We start from the raw sequence: 27,801 nt of genomic DNA, 5'->3' as shown, positions 1-27,801 counted from the left end.
GCTCCTTTCCCATGCAGAGACATGCTGCAGCTATAGGAAAACCTTTACCTTCCTCATTCCCACTGATGCCCACACTATTGCAGGCACAAGGAAATGGAGTTTCACCCCACTCCTGCCCAGCAAGAAAGTCCAACCGTGTAGGAGCACCACTGCAATGCTAAGTGCAGGCAGCTTTGTGAGCTCTGCCCAAAAGTTCAAGGCATTTCAGCTGTAAAAAAAAAAAATAAAAAAAACCAAAACAGCAGAATAATGTCTGTCACTCCACATCTCAGCATCAGACCTGCTCATGCATGGTGTGTGTTTATTACAGAGCATAATGCAACAGCAAACATGGGAACTTAGCTTCAAGAGGGTGCCCCAGGACAGCAGCCACGTGGGTCCTGGCTGCTCAGAGGGGGTGATGGATGGAGCTGCCTCTGCCCTGCAGTACTCACAAAAGGAAGTGCTCGTGGAAGACAGGGTTTTTGCTGGCTGGCACAGTCTTGGTCTTTTGCCTGCATTTCCAGTCAGCATCTGGCACAATTGACATCTTTATGGGAGAAAACAAGCTGGGTGTTAGCACTCTCAAAGCAAGCCCTGGCACACAGCTGCCAGCTCCACCACCACAGAGGCAGGAGACCAGCACAGCCCCTTTTATGGATGGTAAAGCCTCAAAGGTACAGCTGAGCCTGAGCTGAGGGGTGGTTTAGCTCACTTTACCCTGTGTGTCTCAAGTAATCACATAACAAAACTCCTCGGGGCAGGGGAGGGAAGGAAAGAACAGAAAAATCAAGGGCTGATGCACACAAATGTTGCTGGCTGGTCTCTGACTTGCAGCCCCCTCTGTGCTCTCTGTGCTGTGGACACCATGGTGGGAGCATCCTGTCAAGATGACCCCAATGAGGGGCCAGAGCCCCACTGTGCTGGCAACACACTGCTCCCCACCAGGCCCTGGGCACCCAGGGGGATGCTTCTGCAATGAGTGGCTGACACAGCCCTTAGCAGGGCCCTGTCCCTCCACTCTCCTGGCTCCACACAGACACTGTGAGCCCTGCAGGACAGAGCAAGAGAGCAGACACCTCCTGGCATGCTGTGGGTGCTCAGCCATAGCAGGGCAGTGGAGGAAAGGGAAGGAAGAGGCAGTCCAGAGCAGGCTTGGAAGAGCCAAGCCCAAAGCTCCAAGAAAGTCAAAGCCCCAGGAAAACTCACCTTCACATAGGAGTCACATGTCCTGTACTCTTTTCCTATCAGACCTTTTGCTTCCATAACTGGAAAAGAAATAGAACAGATAAGCCCCAAAATGGCAGGGAAGGAGGCAGCTCCCTACACCACAGAACATGAGCTGACCCATCCTCAGGGGACCAAACCCATCCCCAACCCCAGCAGGACCCTGCACACCCCTCCCCAGCAGAGCAGCCCCTGCTCTCCCTGGGCACCCACAACCAGCTGAAGGAGTTTATTATTTTTTTTTTTTTCCTTAAAACAACCACACTATAAATACAAGCACCTGTGGGTGAGGCTGGCAAATTGGGTTTCATTTGCCTGAGTTCACAGAGTGCTGGGCTCCCTGCCCCAGAGACAAACAGATGTAAAAGATGTCCCAGAGGACAAAGCATTTCAGATTTTCTTTTCCAAACTATATTTGTCTTTTTTTTCTCTTCAGGTGGAGTTAAAGAAAAAAAATACACACAAGTGGATGCAAAACCACACCACAGTCACCTGGAAATATAAGTCTAGAAATTTTGGGTTGGCCTCTAAACCAAAGACCACCCCAGACACACCACCCTACCACAGAGCTGTGCCCAACAGCCATGAGCCTTGAAGCTCCAAAGAGCTTGACAAAAGGCTATGGAACTGTCCCCATCACTAGCCCACCATGGCTCTGGGGCCACCTCACCAGGTGCCCTGCAGATACTCACCATGCAGCACCAAAACCCGACCCTGAACCTCGATGGACAACTTCAGCTGGCCTGGAGGGAAGGAGAGAAGAGACAGTGAAGGTGACAGGGCTCATACACCATCCCTGGCACTTGGCAGTGTGGGGACCCCGTGGTTCTGAGGCTTGCACAGGGCCAAACCCACCCCAGGAACTCAGGGAGCCAAGGGGAAAGAGGAAACATCTTCTGCTACCAAGGAAGTGTTACAGCTCCAGATGCAAAAAAAATTCCAGGAGAACCTAAATACATCTTTCTCAGCAGAGTAAACTCTGGTGGCAGAGGGCACAAGCCCCAGGCAGGGGGGAAGCAGGAATCCCAAGATGAAATAGATGCTGGGGGATGCTGTCCCCACTGCAGAAGGGTGCTGGGTGGGCCACGGGTGCTGCAGAGCCCTCCTGTACCTGACAGCAGCCCAACAGGAAACATTTGTACCCATCAGTGCCCCTTAGGCTGCCTCAGGTGAGAGATGAAAGGAGAACTCAGAGCAGAGAGAAGAGCTGGGAAGGATGGGACCAGGGAAATGTCAGAGCCAGCCAGGGAGCAGAGAAGAAAAAATTATGTTTGCTAGGATGGGGATATCTTATGGGATTGTTTAAACTGAAGCAATTTGGAGAACTCAAATCTCATCTTTCACTAAAAAAAAAAAACAACAAACAAACAAACAAAAAACCCACAACAACATTGACAGAAAAATTTCAAATCTCACTCCAGTTCACACGTGCCCATGTGTGGATGTGGAAAGGAATGTCCCTGGTGCATGTGAGAGCAAAGTGAGAAAGTAAAGAGAACCAGGTGGAGTAAATCAGGTAAATTATTGAAGCTAATTCTGCTTTACAACCCTGGGAATATTGTCACACCCTCATTATTGGAGAACATTAACCCTCTAGCTACCTCTGGAGTTCCTCTGGAGCTGTGGGAACCCTCTGGCTGTTCCTGCAGGAGCACTTAACAACCCTCACAATGCAAAAGCAAAATGTCCCTCCCTGGGTAACCAGGCATGGCCAGGAGGCAGCCCAGAGCTGGATGGCCCCGGGGAGGAGAAAATGAATTTTTGTGCTGGGTGATTGAGGAGAGAGGAATCTCCATGCCCAGCCCTGGGGACAGCTGGGGACACTCAGCTCCCACAAGGAGGGAGCAGGACTGGACCATGGCCCCATCCTTCCTGTGTGTCACTGGGACAGGGACAGTGCCCATGACCCTGGTGTCCCAGTCTGCACCAGCACTGAAGAGAGGAGAGCACTGGGAACCCCTGGGGACACCGTGAACCCCCACATCCCCTGGGCACCCTATAAACTCACACATTCCCCCCAGCACCCTCTGAATCTCCACAAGCTCCCCAGGCACCCTGTGAGCCCCCAAATCACCTGGGCACCCAGGGAAGCCCCCCCAACCCTCCAGGCACCCTGTGAGCCCCCAAACCCTTGAGCACCCTGTGAGCCCCCAGCTCCTCCTGGGCACCCTGTGAACCCCCAAACCCCTGGGCACCCTGTGAACCCCCAAACCTTTGAGCACCCTGTGAAACACCAGCTCCTCCTGGGCACCCTGTGAGCCCCCAGCTCCTCCTGGTCCTCTGTGAACCCCCCCAGACCCCCCGCTCCTCGGAGCTGCGGCCTCAGCTCTTACCGAAGGTGCTGAGATAAAAGGAAGCTCCCAGGGGGTCAGCCCGGCGGGTGCAGAGCGAGACCCGGTGCACGTTGCCGGGTTCCATGGCCAAACCCCTCTGAGCAGCGGCACTGGGAGCCGCTCCCGGCCCGGACCGGGTTTCCATGGGACAGGGAACAACCGCCGCGGTTTGAACTGCGCGGTTCCCATCGGCCCCGCGGGCTGAGACGGGAGCGGCCGCGGCACCGCCACGGGGGGGGACCCCAGAAACCCCCAGAAACCCCCATAAACTCCCCCCAGGGCTCCTCCAGACACCTCCGCCAGAACCCCCCCGGCTTAGGCAAGGGAAACGATTTCCTGGGAAAAAATAAAATAAAAAGGAAAACTCGGCAATGTGTATCTGAACCCCGGGGCTGAGCACGGGTGCAGCAGCTCCGGGACTGTCCCCCCCGCAGGTGGTTTTTTTTTTGTTTGTTTGTTTTCTTTTGGTTTGTTGTTTTGTTTTGTTTTTTTTTTAAATTATTGCAGGCAAGGAAAAAGCGCAGGAGCGTTTGTTTGTGGGGGTGAGCCAAGGAATGGAGGGGTGGGAGGGCACAGGTTCTTGGCTCTCCTGTGGGAAGGGATGAGGCATGCAGCCCCCCAGGCTCCCTCTGTGAGACCCCCTGCCCACTCCTGGGAACACCCACCAGCACCCACAGCTTCCTGGGAGGCACCCAGAGCTGAGCAGGAGAGGGTGGGAGAATGAGGGATGGGAGAATGAGGGAGAAGATTTCTCCAAGAAAACCCTGTCCCCAAAAGCTGGGGTGTCCCAAAGCTCTCTGCTTCCCACCCCGCAGCCCCGTGGGGTTCTCCATGGGGTTCTCCATAGGGATCCCATGGGGATCTCCAGCAGAAGATCTGCTCCCACTCTCTGTGCTGCAGGAGATGCCACACGGGATGAGTTTGGTTCCTGGTGGCACTGCCGTGAGGCCATGGGGTCCACAACAGAGTAGGGGGTCCTGGGGTCAGCCTGGATCAGCCCCACTGGGGTTTTCTGGGCAAAAACAGCCAAATCCCAGGTCCTGAAGAGTTACTGGGCCATGCTGGCTCCTCTGCTCTGTGCTGTGGCTGGGAACTCTCTCTCCATCAAGGCTCCCATTTTCTCCTGGGCACTGGGTGAGCAGAGATCAGAAGAGACAAGAGAGCAGCAGAGGCTCTGAGCAGATGTGCTGCCAGCACCCTGGCTGCTGTCACTGCCATGCAGGCACCTTCCCTCCCCAGCCCATGTCCAGCTGAAGTCACAATAACTGTATATCCACTGACAAGACAAGATTTGCTGAGTGCTGGACATGCATCCCTGTCACCCTTCCCCGTGGTGACCTCTCCTGGCCAGGACTGAGCTCCAGGTACCCCATCCCAGCCCCATCACTTACCTTTGCCCTTCACCCATGCATAGCTGATCTTCCTCCTGCTCCCTCTCTGCTTCCCTGGGCAGGACTGAACAGCCCCACCTTGACCCTTTGTCAGGGCTGGCAGATGCTCCAGCAACCGAAAATTCTGCCCTGTCCCTGGCAGAGGAAAGAGGAGATGAGAACAGGACATGGCAGGGCAGGGAGCTGGGACACAGGTACCCCAAAACACACACACACACCCCCAGCTCCATCTCCAAAGGCTCTGGCCCAGAGAGGCTTTTCCAGCCATCAAAAGGTTTTTTGCTGCCTGGAGAAGCTGCCTTTTCCCACAGGCTTTGGCTCATTTTCTGGCAGGGGCACTGGTTTGATTCAGCTGAATTTACACCAGCAAAAGCACCTGAAACTGTCAGAAAAGCAACAGAAGGAACACAGGGTGAGCAAGGGAGGGAAAAGAAGAGGGATGGTCCTGCAAAGCCCAATCCATCACTGCCAGCTGACACCTACTGCACTGCTGCCATGAATCCCAGCCCCTTCGGGTGCCAGGGGAGAACTAATAATGACCCAGCTGCCTCCCAAGGCCTCCAGACAGAGCCTGGATCTATCGGGGTGCCTGTACCCCCACCATGCTCAGCCCTATCCTTGGCAACCCACAGGGACCTTGAGAAGGTGCCCAGCCAAGCCACCAACCAATGCCACTCATTGTCCCCTCAGATATTCAGAGCCTGTGAAGGCCTACGAGGACTTTCCCATGGCCCTTGACAAGAAGATAATTTCTTATTTCATTGCTGCCTCTTTGTTTAGTGCCACAGTGGTCTTTGAAAATGCAGAGGAGGCACAAGCAGTGCTGGACATTCAGAAACATCCAGGCAGAGACAGAGCTCCAGGAGCTCCCAGCTCCAGCACATCCGTCCTTCCCCACAAACCTGCTGGATCTGAGCACCAGGGAAAGATGAAGATCCATTTCCCAGCAAGGCTGACAACATCAGAGGCAAGAGAGAGGAGCAGAAGATGCAGACTGGTGACACTGACCCCTTGCAACCCCGGGCCACCAACTAAACCCTTTTGTCAGCCTGGTGACCCCATAGCTCCCCGTGCAACCCTCCAGCCTCTGGAGCTCCCTCAGGACCCAGGAAGCCACAGGGAGCTTGGGAAGTGCTGTTCCTCCTGCCTCTCCAGCAGGCACTCAAAGCTTCAAGCTCCTGGTGAGCTCTGGTGGAGGGGAGAGGCTGCTCCAGATCTTGGGGCTCTGTGGTTAAAGCATCTCTGAACATAACAGGGGCCTGGGTTCCCACATCTGGCACAGCTGCTTGGGGTGGGGTAGGGATTAATGTAGCCACAAAATCCCAGAAACACAAGGAGGAGAACATGGAGCCCCAGAAAAGGGTCTTGTGAGTACCACACACAGACCTGGCAGCAAAGAGAGACCTGGCCAAGCACACAGCACAGACCACAACACCCCACAGCTCCATGCCCCAGCTGCCCAAGGAGATATTTACACCCCAGCTTTTAGGAGCACATCCCCATGGCCTGCTCTGTGCTCTCCTTGTAGACACCAGCAGCAGCTCTGCCTTTCCCCAGCTGGGAGGGCTTCAGCTCCAGCAGAGCTCATCTGCACCAGAGCTTGTCCAAACCATAACCAGCTGTAACTGGAGGTGTCACAGCCTCTACCACATTCCCTGACATGCAGAAGAACCCCAGACACAGAGCTGGGGACAGCCCTGACAACCCTTTCCAGGGAGAAATTGTTCCCCAGCTCCAACCTAAACCTCCCCTGGCACAACTTGAGTTGTGCCAAAAGTTCCTCTTGTCCCATCCCTTGTTCCTTGGGAGCAGAGCCCGACCCCCCCTGGCTCCAACCTCCTCTCAGGGGGTTGCAGAGAGCCAGAAGCTCTCCCCTCAGCCTCCTCTGCTCCAGGATCAGCACCCCCAGGTTCCTCAGCTCCTCCTCACACCATTTCTCTGTTGTTCCTCCCAGCTCTGCCAAGCCTGCAGCTCTCCCCAGCACACGTGGCAGGAGGTGTCCACATGCCACCCTGTCTCCTAGGAGCTGCCCAGGCTCACACAAAGCCTCCTCTCTCTGTGTTTTTATTACAAAGTGCTTTTAAGAGGCAAAAGGAAAGACAAACAGGACAGTACCAACACTCCCAGTCTCTCTAGAGCAGCCAGATTCACAAGTGTGGGACAGAGAATCCCATTAGACATGGTTTTCAAAATAATAATCATTTAAAAACCTAATAGGAAGGGTAAAGCAGAGTCTCTGTTGGACACGGAGGCTCCAAGCCCACAGGAGCCCCAGACACTCTCCTCCTGGGGCTGAGTGGCTGCAGAAGCTCCTAATTCTCTAACCCAGCAGATTCACCGAGTGCCAGCAGAGCCCCCCAACCTTTTTCACCAGCCCCAACAATCCTGCCAGGAGCTGAGCATCCCCAACCCCCCACAAAGGCTGTGGGAGAGCCAGTCTCTTGTCTCCTCCTGGTACCAGGAGGTTCTTAGCCCCAGGTTCAGTGGTGACACCCAGACCCCTGCCCAGCCCCGACCCCTCCTTCCCCCAGGAGACTGAGAAGCTCAAAGGGAAGGACTCACGTGTGAGCTGGGGCTCTCCTGGCTGCTCCATGGCTCCCACAGGGATGCTCACTCCCTCCAGCAAGGTCCAAGCACCAGCACCCTGCACTCAAGCTGGGATTTAGCTTTGACTTTGGCACAGATGTAAAGAAAGGGGTTGGGAACAGTCTCAAGGAAGCAGAGCTCCAGCTCTAGGAAGTTACAGATGAAATGGCAGCTCTGGGAGAGCTGGTGGCAGTGGTGTGTGCCCTTTCCCCACTGGCTCCCAAGGGCAATGTACCAGCTCTTCCCTCTTCACATTCAAACCCCTGGGGAATGACCTTAACCTTCATTTCTATTCAAGTCTCCAGCAAACTGCACATTCAGCTTGTTGGCCTGGGAGTTAACGACTTTCTTTTAAAATTTAACACGGTTCCCCATCACAGATTTTGGTTTGCCAACACCAGGATCTGCCTTTGGCTGGATATTCAAATCTGGGCACGTGCTTAAGCTGTTATTCCAGGAAAAAAGGTAACACACACACACACAGAGAAAACCCCACAAGGTTTTGAAACTAAGTTGGCTTTGAAATTAAGGAAGCTAAATTGGACTGGGAAAAATCACCTGGCAACCCAGATGACAAGAGGATTGGAATGGAGAGGGTTTGGGTTATTTCCGTGCAGTCCTGAGGGCAGATTTTTGGGATTAGCAAAGTCTGCTGTGCAGGGCAGACACACAAACCTCAGCATTTCCCAGAGGTGGGGTTGCTGCAGCCTCTCTGCCCCAACAACTCCAGCCCATCAAATCCATCTGGGGTGCTCCTGTCCCCCACCCCACCCCAGCTGAATCATCCCTTGAAAAACACCAGCGAGGAACCCAACAGAAATGCAAGACTGCCTGAGAAAAGCTAAATCCTTTTCCCATCTGGGAAAGACCCAAGAAATGTCTCCTTGCTGTGAGGGCATCTTCAGAAACACCCCTCCTGCTCTGCTCATCCCAGAGGCTGCATCCCACACCCTGATGGAGCCCAACTCCGAGCCAGAGCCATCCCCAGCACCCACAGCAGCACCCACACTGTGTCCCTGCACAGATTTGCTGCTCCCTTTGCCACCCTGCAGCCCCATCTGCTCACAGCACAGCCTCTCAGGGCTGATGCTCCTGGAACTCCTGCAAAATCACCCAGGGGCAGCAAATCCCACATGGGCTGCTCCTGCCCCAAGTGTCCATCCCTTCCTTCCCAAAGTGTCCATCCCCTCCTGCCCCAAGTGTCCATCCCCTCCTTCCCAAAATGTCCATCCCCTCCTGCCCCAAGTGTCCATCCCTTCCTTCCCAAAGTGTCCATGCCCTCCTGCAGTGTCTCCCACAGCATCCCCACCCTGCTCCCAGCTCAGCCTTCCTGAGCCACCAGAGTCCCTGGGATGTGCAGACCTTTCGAAGGGCTCTGCCTCAGCACCTTTACAGGACCTGATGTGTTTGGCCTTTTCCCCCCTAGCTTTGGGTAACAAATTTCTAAATTTCTCTCTCTCGCTCTCTCTTCCCCTTCCCCCCCAAAATTAAAGAGTTTGAATGCACAAACTGATGAATTCACCTTGGTTCTGGGCTGCTGAGCTGCGAGGCATCGCCGTAAGGACTCAGGATGCCCGAGTGCTCTCAGGATGGCACAAGTACTTCTAGGGCAGGCAAAGGATCTGTAACAAATTCCACGTGAGCAGGAGGTGTTACAGACCTCCTGGGCTCCTCACCAGGAATGCAGAGCACAGAACAGCCTGCCTGCACTCCTACTTGTTCCTGTGCACGGCTTGTAGCAGGACCAAGCTTGCTGAACTCTGAATACAGTTCATCTTGTCCCTCATCCCTCTCCAGTGCTGAGGCTGGAACTGTTCAGACTAAAGCAGCTATGACTGGAGCTTGTATTAGAGCTACTCCATAAATCACCTCCTCTCCAGGAGACAACAAACAGCAGAGAAAGAGATGGGAGAGCAAAGAACTCTTCTTTTGTTTCCAGCTCTCAAAGGTTTTTTCATCTGTTTTGAATATTCTTTGGTTGCACAAACTGCCTGGCTGCTTCCCTCACCTGCACTCTGGCTGGGAGGGAAACAGCCCTGGTTAATCCAGAAGGGACCCCCTTGCAGCACAGCAAAGCCTCCTGGTCACTCCAGAAACGTCCTGTACAAAAAATCCTCTCCTGCAGGGGCTGCCACCCTTTGCAGCACAGAAATCAGCAGCCCCAGAGGGCCCTGGCAATGGGAGCATCCTCTGGGCTCTCCTCAGGAGCTGGGCTGAGAGCAGATGACCCCATGACCCCATGGCCCCAAACTGGTCACAGAACACTATTTTATTTTATTTCCTTTTTCCCCTTTTGCCATTTGACCAGCAGCAGCAGCAGGCTGGGCACACACCTCATTCAGGGATATTGCTCCAGCACCTCCCAGTCTTACATCAACACCTTGTCCTTGGCTGTGCACGCATGTCCTCACAGGCAAAGCCTTTCACACATACACCTGTCCTGCAGGCTTTGAGCTGAACCAAAGAGCAGCCAAACACAGCCCTGGATCACTCATGGGGCCTTTGTTCCCCAAGAGCTCCAACCCCTCCATTACACCAGCTCTGAACATCCAGTTCTCCTTTTGCAGCAGCCCCAGGGCCCATCCCAAGCAACCAAGAGGGCAACCCAGGCAAGCAGAAATATGCACAAAACCCCAGCAAAAGCTTCAAAACCAAGTGGTGAAGTGCACAGCCACCCTGCACAGGGGTTACCCAAAGCAGCTGCTGTCACTTAGAGGCTCTCGGGTGGACTTTGGAGCTCCCTGATCCCTGGGTTTGTGATGCCAAATCTCTGCTGCCCCACACAGAGCTGGGACCCAGCACTGTTAACCTCAGCATCTCACTCTGACACCACTTCAGCCCAGGTTTTTGGTAGTTTTGGTGTTTGAGAGCAACCTAACAAGCAGATTTCCCCTGTCTGGACAATGAGCCTCCTTAGGAGCCAAGGTACAGACAGGGTCCAACCAGACACCCCTCTGAGCCTGGAGTGCTGTTGTGGATCACTGGATTTGGAAAAAATCCAGGTATTAAACTGATTTATTGCAGTGCAATACAAATAATTAAATAATCAAGCTGGATCTTTAAAAACTGTAGTGATATTTCTCATGAAAAATAGGCCTCAATATAGCAAGAGAGCTCCTGGGAATAACGATTTCTCCCTCCGTGTGGCCACATGAATCAGAGTAATTCAGTTAAAACAGCTTAAAAAGTTACTGTCTGTCACCTGGGTTGAACTGTGGGCACAGACTGAAGCTCCAAGAAACCCTGAGCTGCTCTACCAGCTGGCTCTGGCTGACACCAGGCACCCAGGCACTGCTTTCCAGCCCATCACCCAGGGTCTGGCACCACTCAGCCTCTCAGTGAGGTCACTAATTTAGCAGCAAATGAACTATTTCTGGCACTGGCCCAGCAAAGGGAATTGGCAAGGCCATGTGCTGGGGGAGGCAGAGCTCAAATGCAGTGCAGAACATAAAGGGGGAAGTTGCCTTTTTTTGTTGGCAGAGATCTCCTTCATCAGCTGGTGCAGCCCCACTGCTGATGTGCACAAAGTAAAAGGTACCAAGGTTCTCCTGCACTGCTGTGTTCAGATTAAGTTAATTTAATTGAAGGTTGCTGACTTCTTTGTGTCCCCATGAGCCTGTGATTCCCACTCCCCTCTGGTGCACACAGAATCACACAAGGGCCCATAAAGATCTGACTCCCTGCTCCTCACAAATCTACCTAAAATCAAACCAAATCACTAAGAGCATCGTCCAGAGGCTCCTTCAGCTCTGGCAGGCTTGGGGGAGCCTGTTTCAGGGACCAACCAGCCCCTCAGTGAAGAGCCTTTCCCTAAGAGAACTCAAGAATATTTAAGAAAATCAAAGCAGAAATATTGGGTCAGACAAAGGTCTCAGTGGTCAGAAAGAGATGCCTGGGGGAGAACACAAGAACAGAGCAGGCACCCAGGACATTTTCCCAGAAGAGCTGCCCAGCTCCTAACAGTTTTCAATTCAAGGACTACAGGAGGCTCAGCTCGACTTCACTGTAAATTTGGCAGCTCCAGAAGGAGTTGGTCCCCATTTGGGTGGTGGCACACCATGAGTTCTGCCTTAATGTGGCCACTTTCAGCCACTCCTGTGGATTAATTCACATTCTGAACCAATTAGCAGAGCAGAGCTTGATTATTTCACGTATTGTTTCACCACAACTATATTCTCTGTAGTCAGAAAGGCACTCCTCTCCCTCCAAGCTGAAAGTTCTCACTTTTAAAATGTTATTAGAGAGCATGAGGTTCAGGTGAGACAATGTCTGACCCTCCTGCAGAGTTCAGGCCTGGAAAAATAGGTTTTTCTGAAGCAAGAGTTATGGTGAAACCAATGGAAATGAACAGTATGAAAGGCAAATCACAGGTCACCCTACAGGTTTCCTTTTCAAAGCACTTCCCAAAGTGAATTAGGAAAGTCAGCATTAATCTAATAGTTGGCCAAAGCAGCTGAAAATAGCTCCTTAATTGATACACAGAATTTGTCCAAGTCTCTTTCTTAGGTCAAATAGGAAAGGCCACTCAATCAGTAGGGTTTTGGGCTGCCAATTTTTTGATGGTCAGAACTACTGAATTAGTTTATGGTAAAAAAGGTTCCCAGGAAGATATTTTGAGGATGAAACTGGAGGCCTCAGTCAGAGATGCTCTGACCTGTGAAGACCTAAGGTAAGAAAAGAAATGTGTGAGTGACATCTCCATGGTACCAAACTCCTCTGGGACCCAGGCTCCTCATTACAAGGTCCATTTTGTCTTTAGTGAAAAGGGAAATATCCCAGACATTAGAGCTAAGGCTGAGGATAGATACACTTAAAAAGCTAGAAAATAGAACAAAAAATCAAAGCTTCCTTCCATTTAAAAAGGATACCAGGTGTTTAGAAATTTCCTCTGCAACCAAAAAGAGAGCAGAGCTGCCATGGGCAGCCTCCCAGATTAAACTGGTAAATGCAATACCTGTCACAGCACCCCCACCACTGGATCCACTCCAAAAATCAGAACTGCACCATAACTTCACCCTCCCTTTCCAAAAGGGATCTATAAATGGAGTTTACAAACCAGATCCAAGGATTCCCTCCTCAGTTCTCCTTAGTGTATCCCAGCCCTGGGGATGCAGAGAAGTGACCACACCACAGATAGTTTTATCCCACTGCAGACATCATCTTTACAACCACTCAAAAGTAATGCAGCACCACGCCTCTGAGAGCCATACAGAGAGCAGAGTTAAGAATTTAAAAGCAGCTCAAAATGAGACTTGAGAGACATGATCTCCACGGGCAGTGATGGTTTTATTAATCCAATCTCTGTAACTGGAGAAGTCACCAAGCCCTCAGGCACACAAACCCTTGCCCAGGTCTGGCCTCTCTGCACCCAAACTGCTGTGCCCTATCCCCAGCAGGTACCAGCAACAACCTTCACCCATAAACCTGTCTCACCAGTGTCTGTAAACTGCCCCCATTACAATATTGCCCTTGGTACTGGGAAATGCACACTTCCTATGGAAAAACAGGTTTGTCAATGACATCCCTTCCATCCCCTCCCATCCCTTCTGTCCTCTCCCATCCCCTCCCATCCCCACCCATCCCCTCCCGTCCCTACCTGTCCCCACCTGTCCCCACCATCCCCTTCTATTCCCTCCCATCCCCTCCTTCCCCATCCCCTCCCATCCCTCCCTTCCCTTCCCTTCCCTTCCCTTCCCTTCCCTTCCCTTCCCTTCCCTTCCCTTCCCTTCCCTTCCCTTCCCCTTCCCTTCCCTTCCCTCCCCTCCATTCCCTCCCATCCCACCTCCTCCCATCCCTCCATTCCCTCCCCTCTCGTCCCATCTCCTCCCATCTCTCCATCCCCTTCCCTTCCCTTCCCTTCCCTCCCCTCCCCTCCATCCCATCCCATCCCATCCCATCCCATCCCATCCCATCCCATCCCCACCATCCCCTTCTATTCCCTCCCATCCCTCCCATCCCCTCCCATCCCTCCCATTCCCTCCCATCCCCTCCCATCCCCTCCCATCCCTCCCATTCCCTCCCATCCCCTCCCATCCCTCCATTCCCTCCCCTCCGCTCCATCCCCGCAGCCGGCAGCGCGGGGGCGGGCGGGAAGGGCCGCGCTGCACGCCGGGAGGGGCCGCGGCGGAGCGCGGGCTGAGGGCGGCCGCGGCGGGAGAGGTGCGGGGGGAACGGGTTCCCCAGGATCCCCCCGGCTTCCCCCAAGCTCCTCCCGGGCTCTATCGCGGTCCCGGCGGGTGACTCCCCCCTCCTCGTTTCCCTTGCAGGAGGCCCAGGATGGCGGAGAGACCGGAGGACCTGAACCTGCCCAACGCTGTCATCACCCGCATCATTAAGGAGGCGGTGGGTGCCGGGACCGGCGGGGCTGGGGGTACCGGCGGGTCGGAGGGTGCCGTTCTGCCTTCTGACCAGAACCGGGCCCACCGGATCCGGCCGGGGAAGGGGCGGCGGGGCGGGTGCCGCAGGGGCCTGGGGCCTTCATCCCCCCGGTGAGGGTCGGGGCTGCGGAGCCCCGCGGGGACGGGCTGAGGGAGAGCTGCGGGAGAGCTGCGGGACGGGCACAACCCCAGAGCCAGAGCAGAGCAGGAGCCATCCCACTCGTCTGTGGATTCATTCCAGGCCGTTCACTGAACTGCACGTTTGGGTGTGAGCTGTGGGAGGTGGGCGGGCAGGTCCCGAGGTGATGGGGGATGATGGGTGATGATGGGGGATGATGGGTGATGGGTGATGATGGGTGATGATGGGTGATGGGTGATGATGGGTGATGATGGGTGATGGGTGCCGGTCAGGAGTTGGGTGGTCACGGGTGAATTGCCCCGAGGTGGTGGCCGGAGCCACCTGTGTCCCCAGAGCTGTGCAGGGTGCTGTGGGCACAGCCCCCCTGTCACCTGCCATCGGTTCTGCTGTAGCACCCGAGGTCAGCATTGAGTCCCTCAATGCCTTAATGGCTCTGGCAGGTGGATTGTGCCACTTCCAGTCCTTTCCAGCAGCTGCTGATAAAAGCTGAACTTGTTTTTTAGCTCCCCGATGGAGTCAATATTTCCAAAGAGGCTCGGAGTGCAATATCACGAGCAGCAAGTGTCTTTGTGCTTTATGCAACATCATGGTAAGAATTTGTCTCATCAGATGAGCAGCTGATTTATATCCCCTCTGTGCCTGGTGCCCTGGAGATTTTTTCCTCCTGTTTGTTTCAGCATTGTCTATTTACATAAATAAAATAATCCTTAGTGTGGCCCAGACTGCAGGGGTAGGGTTTGGATAGTCCTTAGCAGCCCATGGGAAGGCAGCCTGGCTCTGTACACAGAGATGTCCCACCCCTCCAGGCTGCTGTTGGCCATCAGGTATGGCTGCAGGGCTTTTTCTGGCACAGGCAGAAGTCTTTTTCCTCCCTCTCCCAGCTACTCAGTGAGTGGAAGCATTAGGGCAAGCATAAGCCAACCTGTCAGACTCAGGGCTGGTCACAGAAGACACAGTAAGTTCTTTGGGGTGGCTCAGAACATGTTGTGAAGGAGTCAGCTCCCTGGTGGAAAGTACCCAGCTTCGTGGAATTGTCACCTCACAGCCAAGGTTCAGAGTTTTCTCCTCCCCACTGGCTGTAGAAAAGGTCCCATGAAAACTCACATGGGAAAGCAGTGCAGGTAGATGAAAGCACAGCAGCCAATGCAAGCAAGAAGGTATCTTAAAATACTGCTAGTAAGGGATTAAGCTCCCCCCAGCTGTTTAGGAGATGGCTTTTTTTTTTTTTAAGTTGCTTCTGAATTTAATAATCCAGCCTGTATTCTTGACAGTACCAGTTAAGTCTGTCTTCCTTCTCATTTTTGACCAGTGCCAATAACTTTGCCATGAAGGGGAAGAGGAAAACGTTGAATGCTGGTGATGTTCTCTCTGCCATGGAGGAAATGGAGTTCCAGAGATTCATAGCCCCTCTGAAAGAATCCCTGGAAGGTACTGTCCTGGGGTTGTGTCGAGGCAGTCCAAGCAGCACCAGGTCCTCTTTTCCTGGAGCACTGGACAGGCCACACTTGGCCTGCTTTGTTTCTCTTCTCTTTGCCCAGCATCCAGTTTGCCTGGGGAGCTGATAAGGTGCCCTTACCAGGACTGAGATAACATCCCTGATTGACACAGTCTCATTTCCCCTGTTATGTTTATCCAAGGAAAGTCTTGGGTGCTGCCTGTACATGGGGACTCCTGCATCCTTTTCAGCATTTTTTTTTTCTGCTGAAATTTAACCTGGTTTCCTCTGGAGCTGATCAGCTCAGCTCAGCTCATAGGGTGAGCTGATGCTATGAGTGCCTGGAGAGCAAGTGGGTGTTGGACTGCAGCTCCTGTTCTGCTCATCTCATGGAATCACTGGGCTGCAGGTTCTCAGTGTTCCCTTTTTCTTTTTCAGTTTACAGACGGGAACAGAAAGGAAAGAAAGAAGCAAGGAAAGATAAAGACAAGAAGGCAGACTCAGAGGAGCAAGATAAGAGCCGAGAAGAAGAGAATGATGATGATGATGAAAGGATGGAGGAAGAAGAGCAAAATGAGGAGGAGGAGGTGGACAACTGAGCCTGCTGATGAGACTTTTTTCAGAGGGATATACATGCTGTAAATCCACCTTGCTGTCCCCCTCTTGTTTCCAGTAAGGTTTTGTGCTGATCCTCTGTGGCCCATCACTTTTTGGCTGTAATTTGTACATAAAGGACTTCTGCTAAAGCTTTTCTCCTGGAAGGACCACTCCTCCCTGTGCCCAGGGGGCCTGGCACCCCTCAGGTCCTGGACAGACAGGAATGGGACTGGGCTTTTTCTGCTGGGTTGGTTCTGGAATAGAGGGGAAAAAAGAAATGGATGCTCAGTACTGCTCTCCAGGAGAACTTGAAAGGCTGTGGAATGACCTCCTTAAGCTAAGTCAGAGGGTGAATCAAACAGATCATTAACCCTTTGGGGTTCAGAATCCACATGATGATGTCAGGAAGCTGGACACTGAAGCTTTTTATACAAGAGTTGCTTTTTTGCTTCGTTTTCCTGCATCCAGGCTGTGCCTTCTCTTCCTGCTGTGACAGTGAGAGTGATTCTGTGTCTTTCCACCACTCAGCTGACTTTCTCCCCCAGATCAACCTAAATAAAAAAACCCACAGCACTTAATGATACAAACTAAGTACCAAAAGTGCTTGGTCTGTGTCTTTAAAGCCCTGTGAGACCAAGAGGAATTGTTTGAAAACCCACCAGGCTGTGACTGCAGCAAATTTAAATCATAGAATTGGTTTGGTTATAAAAGACCTTTGAGATCCTCAAGTCCAGGGTGGCAGAACAGAGTGGTGGATCTTGGTGAGTTGTTTGGGGTTTTTTTTTCCAGCTGGCATGGACTGATGACATCCCTGGTGCAGTGGGCTCCAGGGCTGGCAGGACAGGACACCCCTGCCTCAGGCCTGTGGGATTTAAAGTGGCTCCTTCAAGAAGGATGGATTGAAACAAGTTGTCTGCATTCCTAGTATTCTGTAGGCTCCATCTTTTATACTTTCAATTCTTAGTTCTTATGCCTTTCCTTTCTCTTTAGAAAGGGGCTGCAGTAGGGAATGGATGGAGCTGGCAGTGCCTTCCCAGGCTCTCCAGTAGCACAGCTGCCTCCTTGCTCCTTTTTATTCTGCTGCCCTTTTCTACTGCATACCTGGGGTGCATTTTCTGGAACAATTATCTAAATAAAAGCCAGATTTTTTTTTTTTTTTTTAACACAGTGCTTCATTTCCCAGGGAGATGGAACGAGCTGGTTGTGGTTGTTGTGGCCACGGGGAGCTGGGGCAGAACTGGTGGTGAAGCTGCTTTGGGAGCAGCTGTGGGAAGGGAGGTTATGGGGTGGTGTTTGTGTCCCTGGGGAAGGAGGGGACACACATTCCCTTCAGCTCCCAGAGAGAGGCACTGGGCTGGGGGGAAAGAGCAGAGCTGTAGGGGGTCCAGGAGAGGGCTTGAGGGAGCAGAACACGGATTTAAACCCATCCTGTGTCCCCTGGAGAAAATTGTGAGTCCTGTGCCTCTGCTGCTGGGTCTGCAGCCTGGCTCCAGCCTCCCTTCACCTGTCAGGACATCCCAGCACCCCCAGAGCTTAATCCCAGGCCCTGCAGCACCCCAAAACGTGGCTCCATCCTTCCCAGCCCTGTTCCTGTTCCCCATAGCACCCCAAGGACCTGCTCTAGGCACCCCCTGCACCCCAAAACTTGCCTGCATGCTCCCACAGCACTCAGCCATGCTCCAGGCTCTCCAGCACCCCAGTCTTGTTCCATGCCCCACCAAACCCCGAAAAACCCTGCTCCAGCTCCCCCTAGCACCTCAAACCCCTGCTCCATGCCCCAAAGCCCTGTTCCATGTCCCCCAGAGGACCCCAAGGACCAGCTCTAGGCACCTGCAGCACCCTAAAGCCCTGCCCCAGACCTCCCCAGCACCCCAAACGCTGTTCCCTGCCGCCAGACCCTCATTCCATGTCCCCAAACACCCCAGCTCCCTGCTGCCCCCGCCCCAAACTCCCGCTCCTTCCCCCCCAAATCCCGCCCTTTCCCGCGCTCCCGCCGCGCGAGACTTCCCGCCTTCTTCCCGCGATGGGGGGCGTGGCTCTTTATGCTAATGAAGAGGGCGTGGCTATGCAAATCACGAGGACTCGGGCGGAGGTGGCGAAACGCGGCGGCGGCGGGAGGTGAGTGGAAGGGGGAGGGGGGGAACCGGGGAACCGGAGCCAGGATGGGTGCCCCGGCTTCTGACCCCTTCATATGAGGACCCAGAGCCCGGAGTTGGGTCCGGCTGCAGGAGCAGGGCCCAGCCGGGGTGCGGGGAGGGGTGCGGGGTGCGGGAAGGGTGCGGGCAGCCCGGGTTGTGCAGTGACATCGGTCCTGAGCACCCCCCGTGTACCCAGCCCCCAGCCCCCACCTCCTGGGTCTTCCCAGATCCTACCTGGAAGGTGAAATCTTCTCTAATATCTTGAGCTTTGTTAGGGACTGTTAATTAATTAACCCGCTATCTGCTCCGCTTGCCCGGCATCCTCTAATCTGGCTCTGCTCCTGGGATTTGGGAGCTTCCCGTGTTTCCAGGATTTCAGGTCAGTAGCCCTGCACCTGCAGGATGAGGCCGTGGCTGTTTCCGGGCCCTAAAATGCTGTGGGTGAGAATCAGAATTGCTTCAGGTCGGAAAAGAGCTGTAATAACATCCCAGCCCTTTTCTTGGTTGTTCTGGTGGTGCTGTCAGCAAACTGGAACAAACCTCTGGGCATCACTTCTGGCCTCAGCCTGTCCCCCAACTTGGTTTAATTTGTGCTGCTGCAAAGAGGAGGGTGAGGGTGACCTGTGCTGGAGTTTTTAGGTGTTTCTGTCTCTACAAATACAACCAGGCACCCAGGACACCAGAGCCAGCCCGGGCTGGGCAAAGGTGTGGGTTTGGGTTTGGGTGCTGTGGCTTTGGGCTGGTCTGGGTGTGGAGGAGCAAAGGTGAAAGCATCAGATTGCTGAGGCAGGAGCTGTGGGGCTGTTGTTGCACTCCTGTGCTGGTGCTTTGGGATGGGGGAAGCACATGGCTTCAGACATAGAGGTTTGGGCATTTCATGTCAGAGAAAGAGGTGCCTGTGCTCTGCTGGGAGCCTGAGGAGGACTCAGGGGGGGTGAAGAGCCCTGTTTCAGGGTGCAGGGGATGTGGTCCCTCGACCCCTTGTCATGGCACTCTCCCAGTCCTTGCTCTGCATCTTTGCCTTCCTTCCCCCACTGTCGGGGTCTCTGTCACACGATGGGTGCCACACCTGGTGGCCACGGGTGCCCTGGGCAAGGGGGGGCTGCACCTCTCAGCTTGTGGCACCTTCTCCTGCACAGGGAGCTGGTGAGGAGGGCCCTGATGGGTGCTCCCCTGGGGCCCACCCACCCCAAATGTTATCTCCCCTCTGCAACTCTGGCAGTGCCCATCTCCTCCTGCCTTGGAAAGGGCCCTTTCTGGAGCTGAGCCCTCTATCTGTCCCATGCAGAGTCAGGCGCCTCTGGTCCCTCCCCACCCCCTCCTCTTCCTTCTCTGGGATTAGCTGTTTAAAGCATTTTTGGGATTCTCGAGGTGGGTTTTGTTCACTGAGCCCTTTGTTCTCCATCCCTGCTGCCTGGAGCCCTGCCTGCAGCCAAGCCTCTGCTGGGGCTGCAAACTCCACTTCCCCCCAGGCTGCCCCTTCCCTGGAAGTAATGAGCAGAGTGGCAGCTTTCCAGGGCTAAAAAGGACTTGCCAAGTGACACTGCCAGCACGCCTGTCAGCTGCTCTGCAGCCCTCCAAACACTGCCCAGTTGTGGGGTTTTTTATTCAGTGTTTTCTCCCCCATAGGCCTGCAGGTAGCTCAGAGCTGCCTTTTCACCCATCCCCAGCAGAGGTGGGTGATGGGGTAGGAGAGTGGGTGCTGGGCTGAACACGATGCCCCTGTACTGCACCTGCCCTGTGCACTGGGGTGGCCTGGTACAGGCTGAGAATTTGGCTCAGCAGGAGAATACCTGAAGGGTCTGGAGTGTGTGAAAGAGGCAAACAGCTCAAATCCAAGGTTTTCCAGGAGAATGGAGCCATCTCCTGCCCAGCGTTGTTGCTGACTGCTGATGTGGGTGCTGCTGTTGGGCTCTCTCCCACAGGCTGTGTCCTGGGATGCCATGAGCCAGATCTGTTTTCCAGAGAGAGGCAGGTTTATTGCTGGGGAATCCTCCTGGCTCTGGGGACCACAGGGCTGCTCCCAGGGCAAGTCCCATCCTCATGTCTGCTCTGTCTCCCTGGGGTGCAGGCAGAGGAATCCTGCTTGCTCTTTCAGAAATCCATCTCCAGCTCTCCTCCTGCCCATCTCCCTCAGGTTTGGGCTCTCCAGACAAAATCTCTGATCTCCAGCAGGGACTTTGCTGTTTGTCCCCAGCTCCTCCACAGGGAACATTAGTGGGACACAGCCCTGTGTCTGTAGCCAGCAGGAGTCCTTGGAGCTGCTCTGTACAAACAGTCTTTGCTCCCGTTGTGTTTCCCAGGGCTGTACCAGCTGCTTTCTGCTGCACTGCAGCCAAATCCCTGCTCCCAGGGGAGCTGCTTCCCCTGGCCCCTTCCCTTGTGCTCTCACCATTCACGGGGAGCATTTGACACTGGGAGGAATTTCAATCCTAATGGTGCAATTGCAGAATTATTACTTGATCTAACTATTACAAAAGAAGAAAATAATTGCTACAGAAGTTTCAGCAATAACACAGCTAACACCTGATTTATGTCTGTTGAGTAACTGCTCTTTGTTACCCCTGGGATCAGTTTTGCCCAGCTCCCCAGATGGTGTTTTTTTATCCAGCAGTAAGTGGCCACCAGAGGTTTAAAGCCCTGGTGTTTTCAGGGTGATTCTGCCCCTACTCTGCCATAACTACAGCTTTACACTGCAGCCACAAATACTTGGTGCTACACAGAGCAGCTCTGGACTCCTTAGAATACAAAAGCTGAGTTACACCATTATACAGCATTAAGCAGAAGTAGAATGAATTCATTCCCACCTCATCATTAGAAAACATCTCTGCAGGCTAAGCCAGGCAGAGTCTGATGAGGGGAGCAGGACAGGGATGGTCCCACAGTGGCTGCCTGGGTCTCAGCCCACTCCTGGCATGCACCAAGAGCTGGGGTTTACCTGGACCCCACCATAACCACCCGGACTCTGTCTTGCTGTTTCAGAGCCTCCTTCCACAGCCCAAGATGCAGGCAGACTCCCTTCTTCACAGTGGTTATTTCCACCCTGTGCTACGCTCCTGGCAGTGTACAGCAACCACCTTTGATGCCTCCAACCTCATCTACCCCATCTTTGTCACGTGAGTGAGCCCTGGCTCCCTGCATTAGGGGGGGACCATGCTCAGGTGCTCCCTGAGCTCTTGGATAGGTTCACTCACTGCTCGTGGGCAAGCCTGGGGTAGGGTCTTCCTTCTGACACCAAGTCCTCACCTCTGTCCCATCCACCCCCTGCAGTGACAGCCCTGATGCTGTGGAGCCAATCCCCAGCCTGCCTGGACAAGCCAGGTAAGAACCCATCCCCACTGAGCTGTGTGCCCATCACTGCTGTGCCCTGTGCCTCAGCAGGGCTCAGGTGAGATGAGCATGGGCCAGGGTGACACTTCCTGTGGTCACTGCCTCGGGGATCCCCCAGCACCAGGGTCAGGTGCTGTCTGCCAAGGAAGTGGAAGGAATCATACTGGGGATGCTGGGAAGTGCCAGCACTGGCAGCAGTAGTGCCAGGGTCTCACCGTGTCCTGGAGCACTCACACATTGTGTGAGCTGGGCATGCAGGGAGGGTGGAAGGGAATGGGATTTGCAGCAGCAGCAGCAGCAAGAAAACCTGCACAAGGAGGTGGGTTCTGGTCCTGCATTGGATCTGGCTGGGCTGGCAGCTCCTCTCTCCATCTGCTGCCATGTTAGCAGGGCTGTGCTCAGGGAGGCTCCAGGGGGGTGGTCCTGGGGGGATGTGGGATGGGTCTGCAGCAGGGATAGCAAGATAAGGGATGTGAGGGCAGGGCATGATCATCCTTTCAGAGCAGAGAGTGTCCATGTTGGGCAGATAACACTCCTGTACTTCCAGATAAGGTCCGGGATTGTTCCTCCCTGTGTTCAGGCAGCACTTGCCCTGTACCTCCAGCTGCTGCTTGCTGTGGATGCTCTCCAAGCAGCTCCCAGAGCAGCTCTCCCCACGGAGCAGGTCTGGGGGTCTGGCAGCCCCCTTCACTTTGCTCTTCTCAGGTATGGAGTCAACAAGCTGGAGGGGATGCTGCGTCCCCTCGTCGAGGATGGCCTGAAGTGTGTGCTCATCTTCGGGGTGCCCAGCAAGGTCCACAAGGTCAGAGTGGTGGCAGGGAACTTGGGGCAGCCACAGGGGTCTGGGGGAGCAGCATGAAGCTGGGGCCTTTCCTGATCAAACAGAGCCAGTTTGGGGTTTCTGGGTGTGCTTGCACCCCAGGATGGGGATGTGAGGCTGTAGTGACACCCAGAAAGCTCCCAGAGCTCTTGCAGCTGGTCCTGAGACCGTACTTGGTGGCCACGCTGCTCTGGTACAGGATCCCATGGGTCAGAAAGCTTTCCTGGGCAGAACTCCTGCCACGGAGGAGCTGGTGGGAAGCCCTCAGCTCTGGGTGCTGAGGCATTTCTCTTCTTGCAGGACGAGAGAGGCTCTGCAGCTGATGCAGAGAGCACTCCTGCCATCCAGGCAGTCAGGAAGATCTGCTCCACCTTCCCAGAGCTGCTGATAGCCTGTGATGTCTGCTTGTGCCCTTACACCTCCCACGGGCACTGCGGTGAGGACACAGCCAGGGCTCCCTGCCTGCTCTTGGGGCGTTTTCCTGGCACTGGGATTCTCCAGGGATTTGTTCTTTTCAGCTGAGGATCTCTGGGGGCTGGTGGGGCCTGGCTGGCTCCTGCCCCAAAACTTGGCTCCCTAGAATTGAGCCTGGGAGACCTCTCCTGGGTTTTGAGAGCAGGGTGGGAGGCACAGGTGGCTGAGACACCCACTCCTGTCCATCTCAATCTCTCTGAGCACCCTTCTGTGTCCCCCATTGCTGCCTTCCCTTCCCTGGAGCACCCATGTGCTGTGTCCCTGCAGAGCTGGGTCACTGGGCTGCTGGTCCTTACCCAGCTTCCAGAACACCATGTTCTGAGCATCTCTATAGCAGCAGCCACACTCCCACCCTGGGGATGGAGGGAACCAGGCCCTCAGCCCCTCACCTAACCCTGGCTTTGTGTCCCAGGCATCCTGCGTGAGGATGGCACCATCCAGAACGAGCTCAGCTGCCAGCGTTTGGCAGAAGTGGCGTTGGCCTACGCCAGGGCAGGTGAGGATTCTCCTGGCAGTTCTGACTCCTCCCTTCCAGCAGCCCCAGAGGGAAACCAGGCTGGGCTCCATCTGGGAGTGTGTGGCTCGTGGTCAGGGGAGGCTGGGAGCACAAGCCCTGGGGTCACCTCTTTCAGTGGCAGTCACCTCCCGGTGTCCCTGCTCTCTCCCTGCAGGCTGCCACATCGTTGCCCCCTCGGATATGATGGACGGGCGGATTGCTGCCATGAAGAAGGCACTGATCTCCAATGACTTGGGCAACAAGGTGGGCTGGGATCCTCCAAAGGCAGGAGTAAGGTCCACAGGGGTGCTGCACCACACCGGGACCTGAACAAGCACTGGGAGGAGCAAACCTTCACTTTGCTCGGGATGTGCCATGGGGATCTCCCTGCCCCGGTGCCCATAGGGTGGGAATGCCCTGGGACAGGGAGGTGCCAGGGCTCTGGCAGGAGGAGGAGGATGTGGGGCAGAGCCTCCAACAGCCATGGGAGGGAATGGCTACAGCCAGGATGCAGCACTGAGGCTCTGGTGCTCATGGCTCCACTCCTCTGCAGGTCTCTGTGATGAGCTACAGTGCCAAGTTTGCCTCCTGCTTCTATGGTCCTTTCAGGTGGGTCTGTCCCTCAGCTGGCACCAGGAGGGGCCTCCCCAGATATTTGGATAGTTATTGTAGCTATACAGGGCTATATGCTGCAGCTCCTCCCCCCAGGACAAAAGGGACACAGCTGTACCTTGCCCAGATGTACCTGTCCCAGCCTGGGTGCTGGTGGCAAGGCAGGCAGGGAGCCAGGAGCAGTGTGAGGGGAGCAGATGTCACCCTAAGGGGTGCCTTCAGGGACAGGTCTCAGCTCAGTCACCTCTAGGACCTTGGTCCAAGAACAGCGTTATCCCAGTGGAGTGTCCCCGAGGGCCCGGTCTCAGAAAAGAGCAAAAAGAAAATGTCTGACACGATTTTCCCCCATACTGTGGGCACGGGAGGGCAGCAGGTGTTGAGGAATGGCTCCCAGAGCCAGCCTGGACCTGCTGACCTCTCAGAGTGACCCATGGGGCACTGAGTTGGCTCAGCAGAGCCCCTGTTTCCCTGTCCCTGATGGCTCAGGTACTTGTCCCTAGTCTGTCCTCATGTTTCTGAAGCTTTGTGGGGCAGCCGTGTTGTTCCTCATCCCCTGCCCTCTGCCCATCCCCAGGGATGCTGCTCTATCCAAACCTGCCTTTGGAGACAGGAGATGCTACCAGCTGCCCCCAGGTGCCAGGGGCCTGGCCATGCGTGCTGTGGTGAGTGAGATGGGCTTGGGGTGCTCGGGGCAGCACCCAAGGGTCGTGGGGATGGGGGGAGCCAGCCCGGGGGTGGGTGCTGGAGGCAGAAAGCAGCAGAAATGGCTGAGGCACTCACCTCTGTGAGAGAAGAGTGGTGTCCATCGGCATCCTGAGGAACTGGACCTTGTGCTGGGAGCAGTGGAGGTGGTGACCCTGTGTCCTGCTGCCTCTCCTGGTGTCCAGGGACACGCAGCCCACTCTGTGTCTGGGGAGGGGAGCGTCAGCTCTGCCCATCGCTGCTCCTCTGGGCTCCTGTGGCCACTGAGGGGGCTTCCCAGAACCTTCTGTGACCCCTCCGGAGAAAACCAACCCCCGGGATGAAACTTCTGGGGAAAAAAAAACAAGTGCAGACTTGCTGGAGGATGTTCTTGAGGTGCCGGGGTCACAGACACACGGGGGTTCCCCTGACAGGACCGGGATGTGCGTGAGGGAGCGGACATGCTGATGGTGAAGCCCGGGATGCCCTATCTGGACCTCGTCAGGGACGTCAAGGCCCGAGTGAGTGAACTCCTTCTGCAGCAGGCAGTGTGGGGTGTCCCCAGCTTTGGGGTGACCGCTTGGGACACTCGGACAGGGGAGGCTGCAACGGGTGTTGGGTTAGGTTGGGTTGTTTTGCTGTGTTGTGGTGTTTTGTTGTTGTGTTGTGGTGTTTTGGTGTTGCCTTGTTGTGGTGTTGTGTTGTGTTGCAGTGGGCACCTCAGGGAGCACTGGGGAGCGTGGGGAGGGGGTGTGGGACAGCCAGGGGTGTCCCCTGCCTGCTGACCTCCTCCTTCCCGCCGCTCCCCAGCACCCCACTCACCCTCTGGCCGTGTACCACGTCTCGGGGGAGTTCGCCATGCTGTGGCACGGGGCACAGGCTGGTGCCTTCGGACTGGAACCCGCAGTCAGGGAGGCGATCACGGCATTCAGGCGCGCAGGTGTGTCCCCATGTCCCCCCGTGTCCGTGTACCCGTGTGTGTCCATGTACCCTGTGTCCATGTACCCCTGTGTACTCCCATGTGTCCCCGTGTCCCCCCGTGCCCGTGTACCCGTCTCCCTGTGTATCCCCGTGTCCGTGTCCCTGTGTACTCCCATGTCTGCACACCCGTGTCCTTGTGTACCCCCGTGTGTCCCCGTGTCCGTGTGTCCCCGTGTCTATGTCCCGGTGTCCCCCTGTGTCCCCGTGTCCCCCTGTGTGTCCGTAAACACGTGTGTCCCATGTCCCCCCATGTCCCCCCGTGTCCGTGTCCCCCCCCGGGCTCCATGGTTCTGTCTCTCCGCAGGCGCTGACGTCATCATTACGTACTTCGTGCCGCAGCTCCTGCGGTGGCTGAAGGAGGAGGCGGCGGGGCGGGGCTGAGCGCGCGCGAGGGGGCGGGGCCGGGGGGGAGGGGGCGGAGCCTGGGGGGACAGTGGGCGGGGCTTCCGGGTGACCGCGCAGGTGGGTGCGGGGCAGGGGGGGACAGTGGGACCCGGGACCGCGCGTACCCCCCACGCTGCCGCCCCCATTACACACACACCGGAGCCGTGAGCCTACCCCGCACCTCCAGACCCTGAGTGACCCGCTTGAACCCCTCCCTGTGCGGGAGCACACCGGACAGCCTGCCCCCAAACACCCTGCGTGCCCCCACGTACCCCACCCCACACACGGTGGGCACAGCCCCGGGTTTCCCCTCTCTAATCCCCCCTCCAAAAAACCTGCCCCAGGCGCCCCCTCCCCTGCACACCCCCACCCAAAACACCCCTGGTGCCCCCTCCATACCCCACCCAGTGCATTCAGCCCCCCTGCACCCCCAACACGAGGGGCACAGCCACCTCCCTGCAGCACCCACGAGGGGCGCAGCCACCTCCGTCTGGGAGCCTCAGAGCAGTGGATCCCCCCCCTAAAGAGGCTCAGCCCCCCCACGGAGGGGGGGGCACTGACACGGGTGGGTGCGAGAGGGGCTGCCCGCACCCCTCTGCCCCCCCCGGGCCGGGTGCCAGCTCTCCCGGCTCTCTCCTCCCGGTTTGTTCCAGGCTCCCGCCATGCTGCGGCTTCGCCTCCTGACCTGGGACGTGAAGGAGACGCTGCTGCGGCTGCGGCAGCCCCCGGGGCTGAGTTACGCGGCCGAGGCCCGGGCCCACGGGGTGCGGGTGGAACCGGAGGTTCTGAACCGGGCATTCCAGGAGGTGTACCGGGACCAGAGCCGCCTCTTCCCCAACTACGGCCAAGGCCGTGGGCTGAGCTCCCAGCAGTGGTGGTTGGACGTGGTGACCCAAACCTTCCGACGGGCGGGCGTGCGGGAGGAGCGGATCCTAACGCCGGTGGCTGAAAAACTTTACCGGGACTTCTGCAGCGCCCGCAACTGGGAGGAGCTGCCCGGGGCCAGAGAGACCCTGAGGCTGTGCAGCCAGCGGGGATTCCGCATGGGGGTCGTGTCCAACTTCGATAACCGGCTGGAAAACATCCTCACGCAGTGCCACCTCCGCCAACACTTCGAATTCGTCCTCACCTCCGAGGCCGTGGGCTTTGCCAAGCCGGACAGGAGGATCTTCGAGCGAGCTCTGCGGCTCGGGGGGGTCTCCCCGGAGCAGGCGGCTCACATCGGGGATGATTACAGCCGGGATTACAGGGCTGCCCGAGCTGTGGGCATGCACAGCTTTCTGCTCCGGGCCCCTGGGCAGGGCGAGGAGCCGGAGGTGCCCCCCGAGCACATCCTGCCCACGCTCGGCCACCTCCTGGCGCTGATTGAGAAGGGGTAGGTGCGGGGTGGAGGAGGAGCCCGCACTGCTGCTGCGGGGTGAGCCCGAGCTGGCGGAAAGCCGTGGGGTTTCTTGCTGCTGGTGGAGCAGGGAAAGGAAGCGAGGGGTTGTGAGGGCAGGGAGCAGTGCTGCCTGCAGAGCAGGAGGGGTGTTCAAACAATAAATGTATCTGAAATCTTCAGTGTTGTTTCTGCTGTCTTTTGTAGCTCTGAAAACACCATGGGAGGGGGGCAGCAGTGGTCCCTTCCCCTCATGGAGCTGGGGATGAGGTCAGGCTGCACAGGCTCATCCTGGCAGGAGGAGTGGAGGTGAATATTGAGGTTTATCCCTACTCAGTCACCCTGGGGAGAGGCTCAAACATTTCCCTTAGAGCTGGGGTTGGTGCTCTCCAGGGAAGGTCTGTCCCCATGGAGCACCCCAGAAACACAGCCCTGCACCCCAC

The 27,801-nt window shown here is 55.8% G+C and overlaps 4 protein-coding genes across 9 annotated transcripts in view; 3 read left to right on the top strand and 1 right to left on the bottom strand.

The window, feature by feature from the left end:
• Positions 1-7,587, bottom strand: part of RGS3 (regulator of G protein signaling 3) — a 55,760-nt gene extending 48,173 nt beyond the window's left edge. The window contains exons 1-5 of one of the 4 annotated variants that reach the window (XM_071765822.1): positions 7,493-7,587; positions 4,931-5,065; positions 1,899-1,949; positions 1,189-1,247; positions 435-529 (exon numbers count right to left, since the gene is read on the bottom strand). In XM_071765822.1, coding sequence (XP_071621923.1) covers positions 435-529; positions 1,189-1,247; positions 1,899-1,949; positions 4,931-5,065; positions 7,493-7,523 — 371 coding nt within the window. In that variant the 5' untranslated portion in view covers positions 7,524-7,587. Of the gene's footprint in view, positions 1-434; positions 530-1,188; positions 1,248-1,898; positions 1,950-3,539; positions 3,778-4,930; positions 5,066-7,492 lie in introns of those variants that run through there. The other 3 variants (XM_071765824.1, XM_071765823.1, XM_071765825.1) reach the window with 3 other exon arrangements.
• A 5,866-nt stretch (positions 7,588-13,453) lies between these two features.
• Positions 13,454-17,221, top strand: POLE3 (DNA polymerase epsilon 3, accessory subunit). 2 transcript variants are annotated; one of them, XM_071766636.1, is made up of 5 exons: positions 13,454-13,675; positions 13,783-13,858; positions 14,536-14,621; positions 15,342-15,460; positions 15,906-17,221. In XM_071766636.1, exons 2-5 carry the CDS (start codon positions 13,793-13,795, stop codon positions 16,064-16,066), a joined length of 432 nt encoding a protein of 143 aa, XP_071622737.1. In that variant the 5' UTR covers positions 13,454-13,675; positions 13,783-13,792; the 3' UTR covers positions 16,067-17,221. The 2 variants fall into 2 exon arrangements, with proteins under 2 accessions (XP_071622737.1, XP_071622736.1); XM_071766635.1 differs by having other exon boundaries at positions 13,629-13,858.
• Positions 17,222-18,122: 901 nt separating this feature from the next.
• On the top strand, positions 18,123-26,053 carry ALAD (aminolevulinate dehydratase). 2 transcript variants are annotated; one of them, XM_071766632.1, is made up of 12 exons: positions 18,123-18,182; positions 21,185-21,318; positions 21,473-21,523; positions 22,238-22,334; positions 22,653-22,788; positions 23,239-23,322; positions 23,498-23,586; positions 23,876-23,931; positions 24,509-24,596; positions 25,050-25,136; positions 25,426-25,555; positions 25,901-26,053. In XM_071766632.1, exons 2-12 carry the CDS (start codon positions 21,206-21,208, stop codon positions 25,975-25,977), a joined length of 1,008 nt encoding a protein of 335 aa, XP_071622733.1. In that variant the 5' UTR covers positions 18,123-18,182; positions 21,185-21,205; the 3' UTR covers positions 25,978-26,053. The 2 variants fall into 2 exon arrangements, with proteins under 2 accessions (XP_071622733.1, XP_071622734.1); XM_071766633.1 differs by lacking the exon at positions 18,123-18,182 and adding an exon at positions 18,349-18,443.
• HDHD3 (haloacid dehalogenase like hydrolase domain containing 3) lies at positions 26,027-27,540 on the top strand. The gene is made up of 2 exons (XM_071766634.1): positions 26,027-26,058; positions 26,634-27,540. The coding sequence occupies exon 2, from the start codon at positions 26,643-26,645 to the stop codon at positions 27,357-27,359; it is 717 nt and encodes a 238-aa protein (XP_071622735.1). The 5' UTR covers positions 26,027-26,058; positions 26,634-26,642; the 3' UTR covers positions 27,360-27,540.
• Positions 27,541-27,801: the final 261 nt, after the last annotated feature.

This window comes from Heliangelus exortis, chromosome 22 (genome assembly GCF_036169615.1).
Source record: "Heliangelus exortis chromosome 22, bHelExo1.hap1, whole genome shotgun sequence".
In the NCBI taxonomy this organism is placed as follows: domain Eukaryota; kingdom Metazoa; phylum Chordata; class Aves; order Apodiformes; family Trochilidae; genus Heliangelus; species Heliangelus exortis.
Note: the sequence above shows the minus strand (reverse complement) of the source record. Positions and strands in the feature narration are given on the sequence as shown.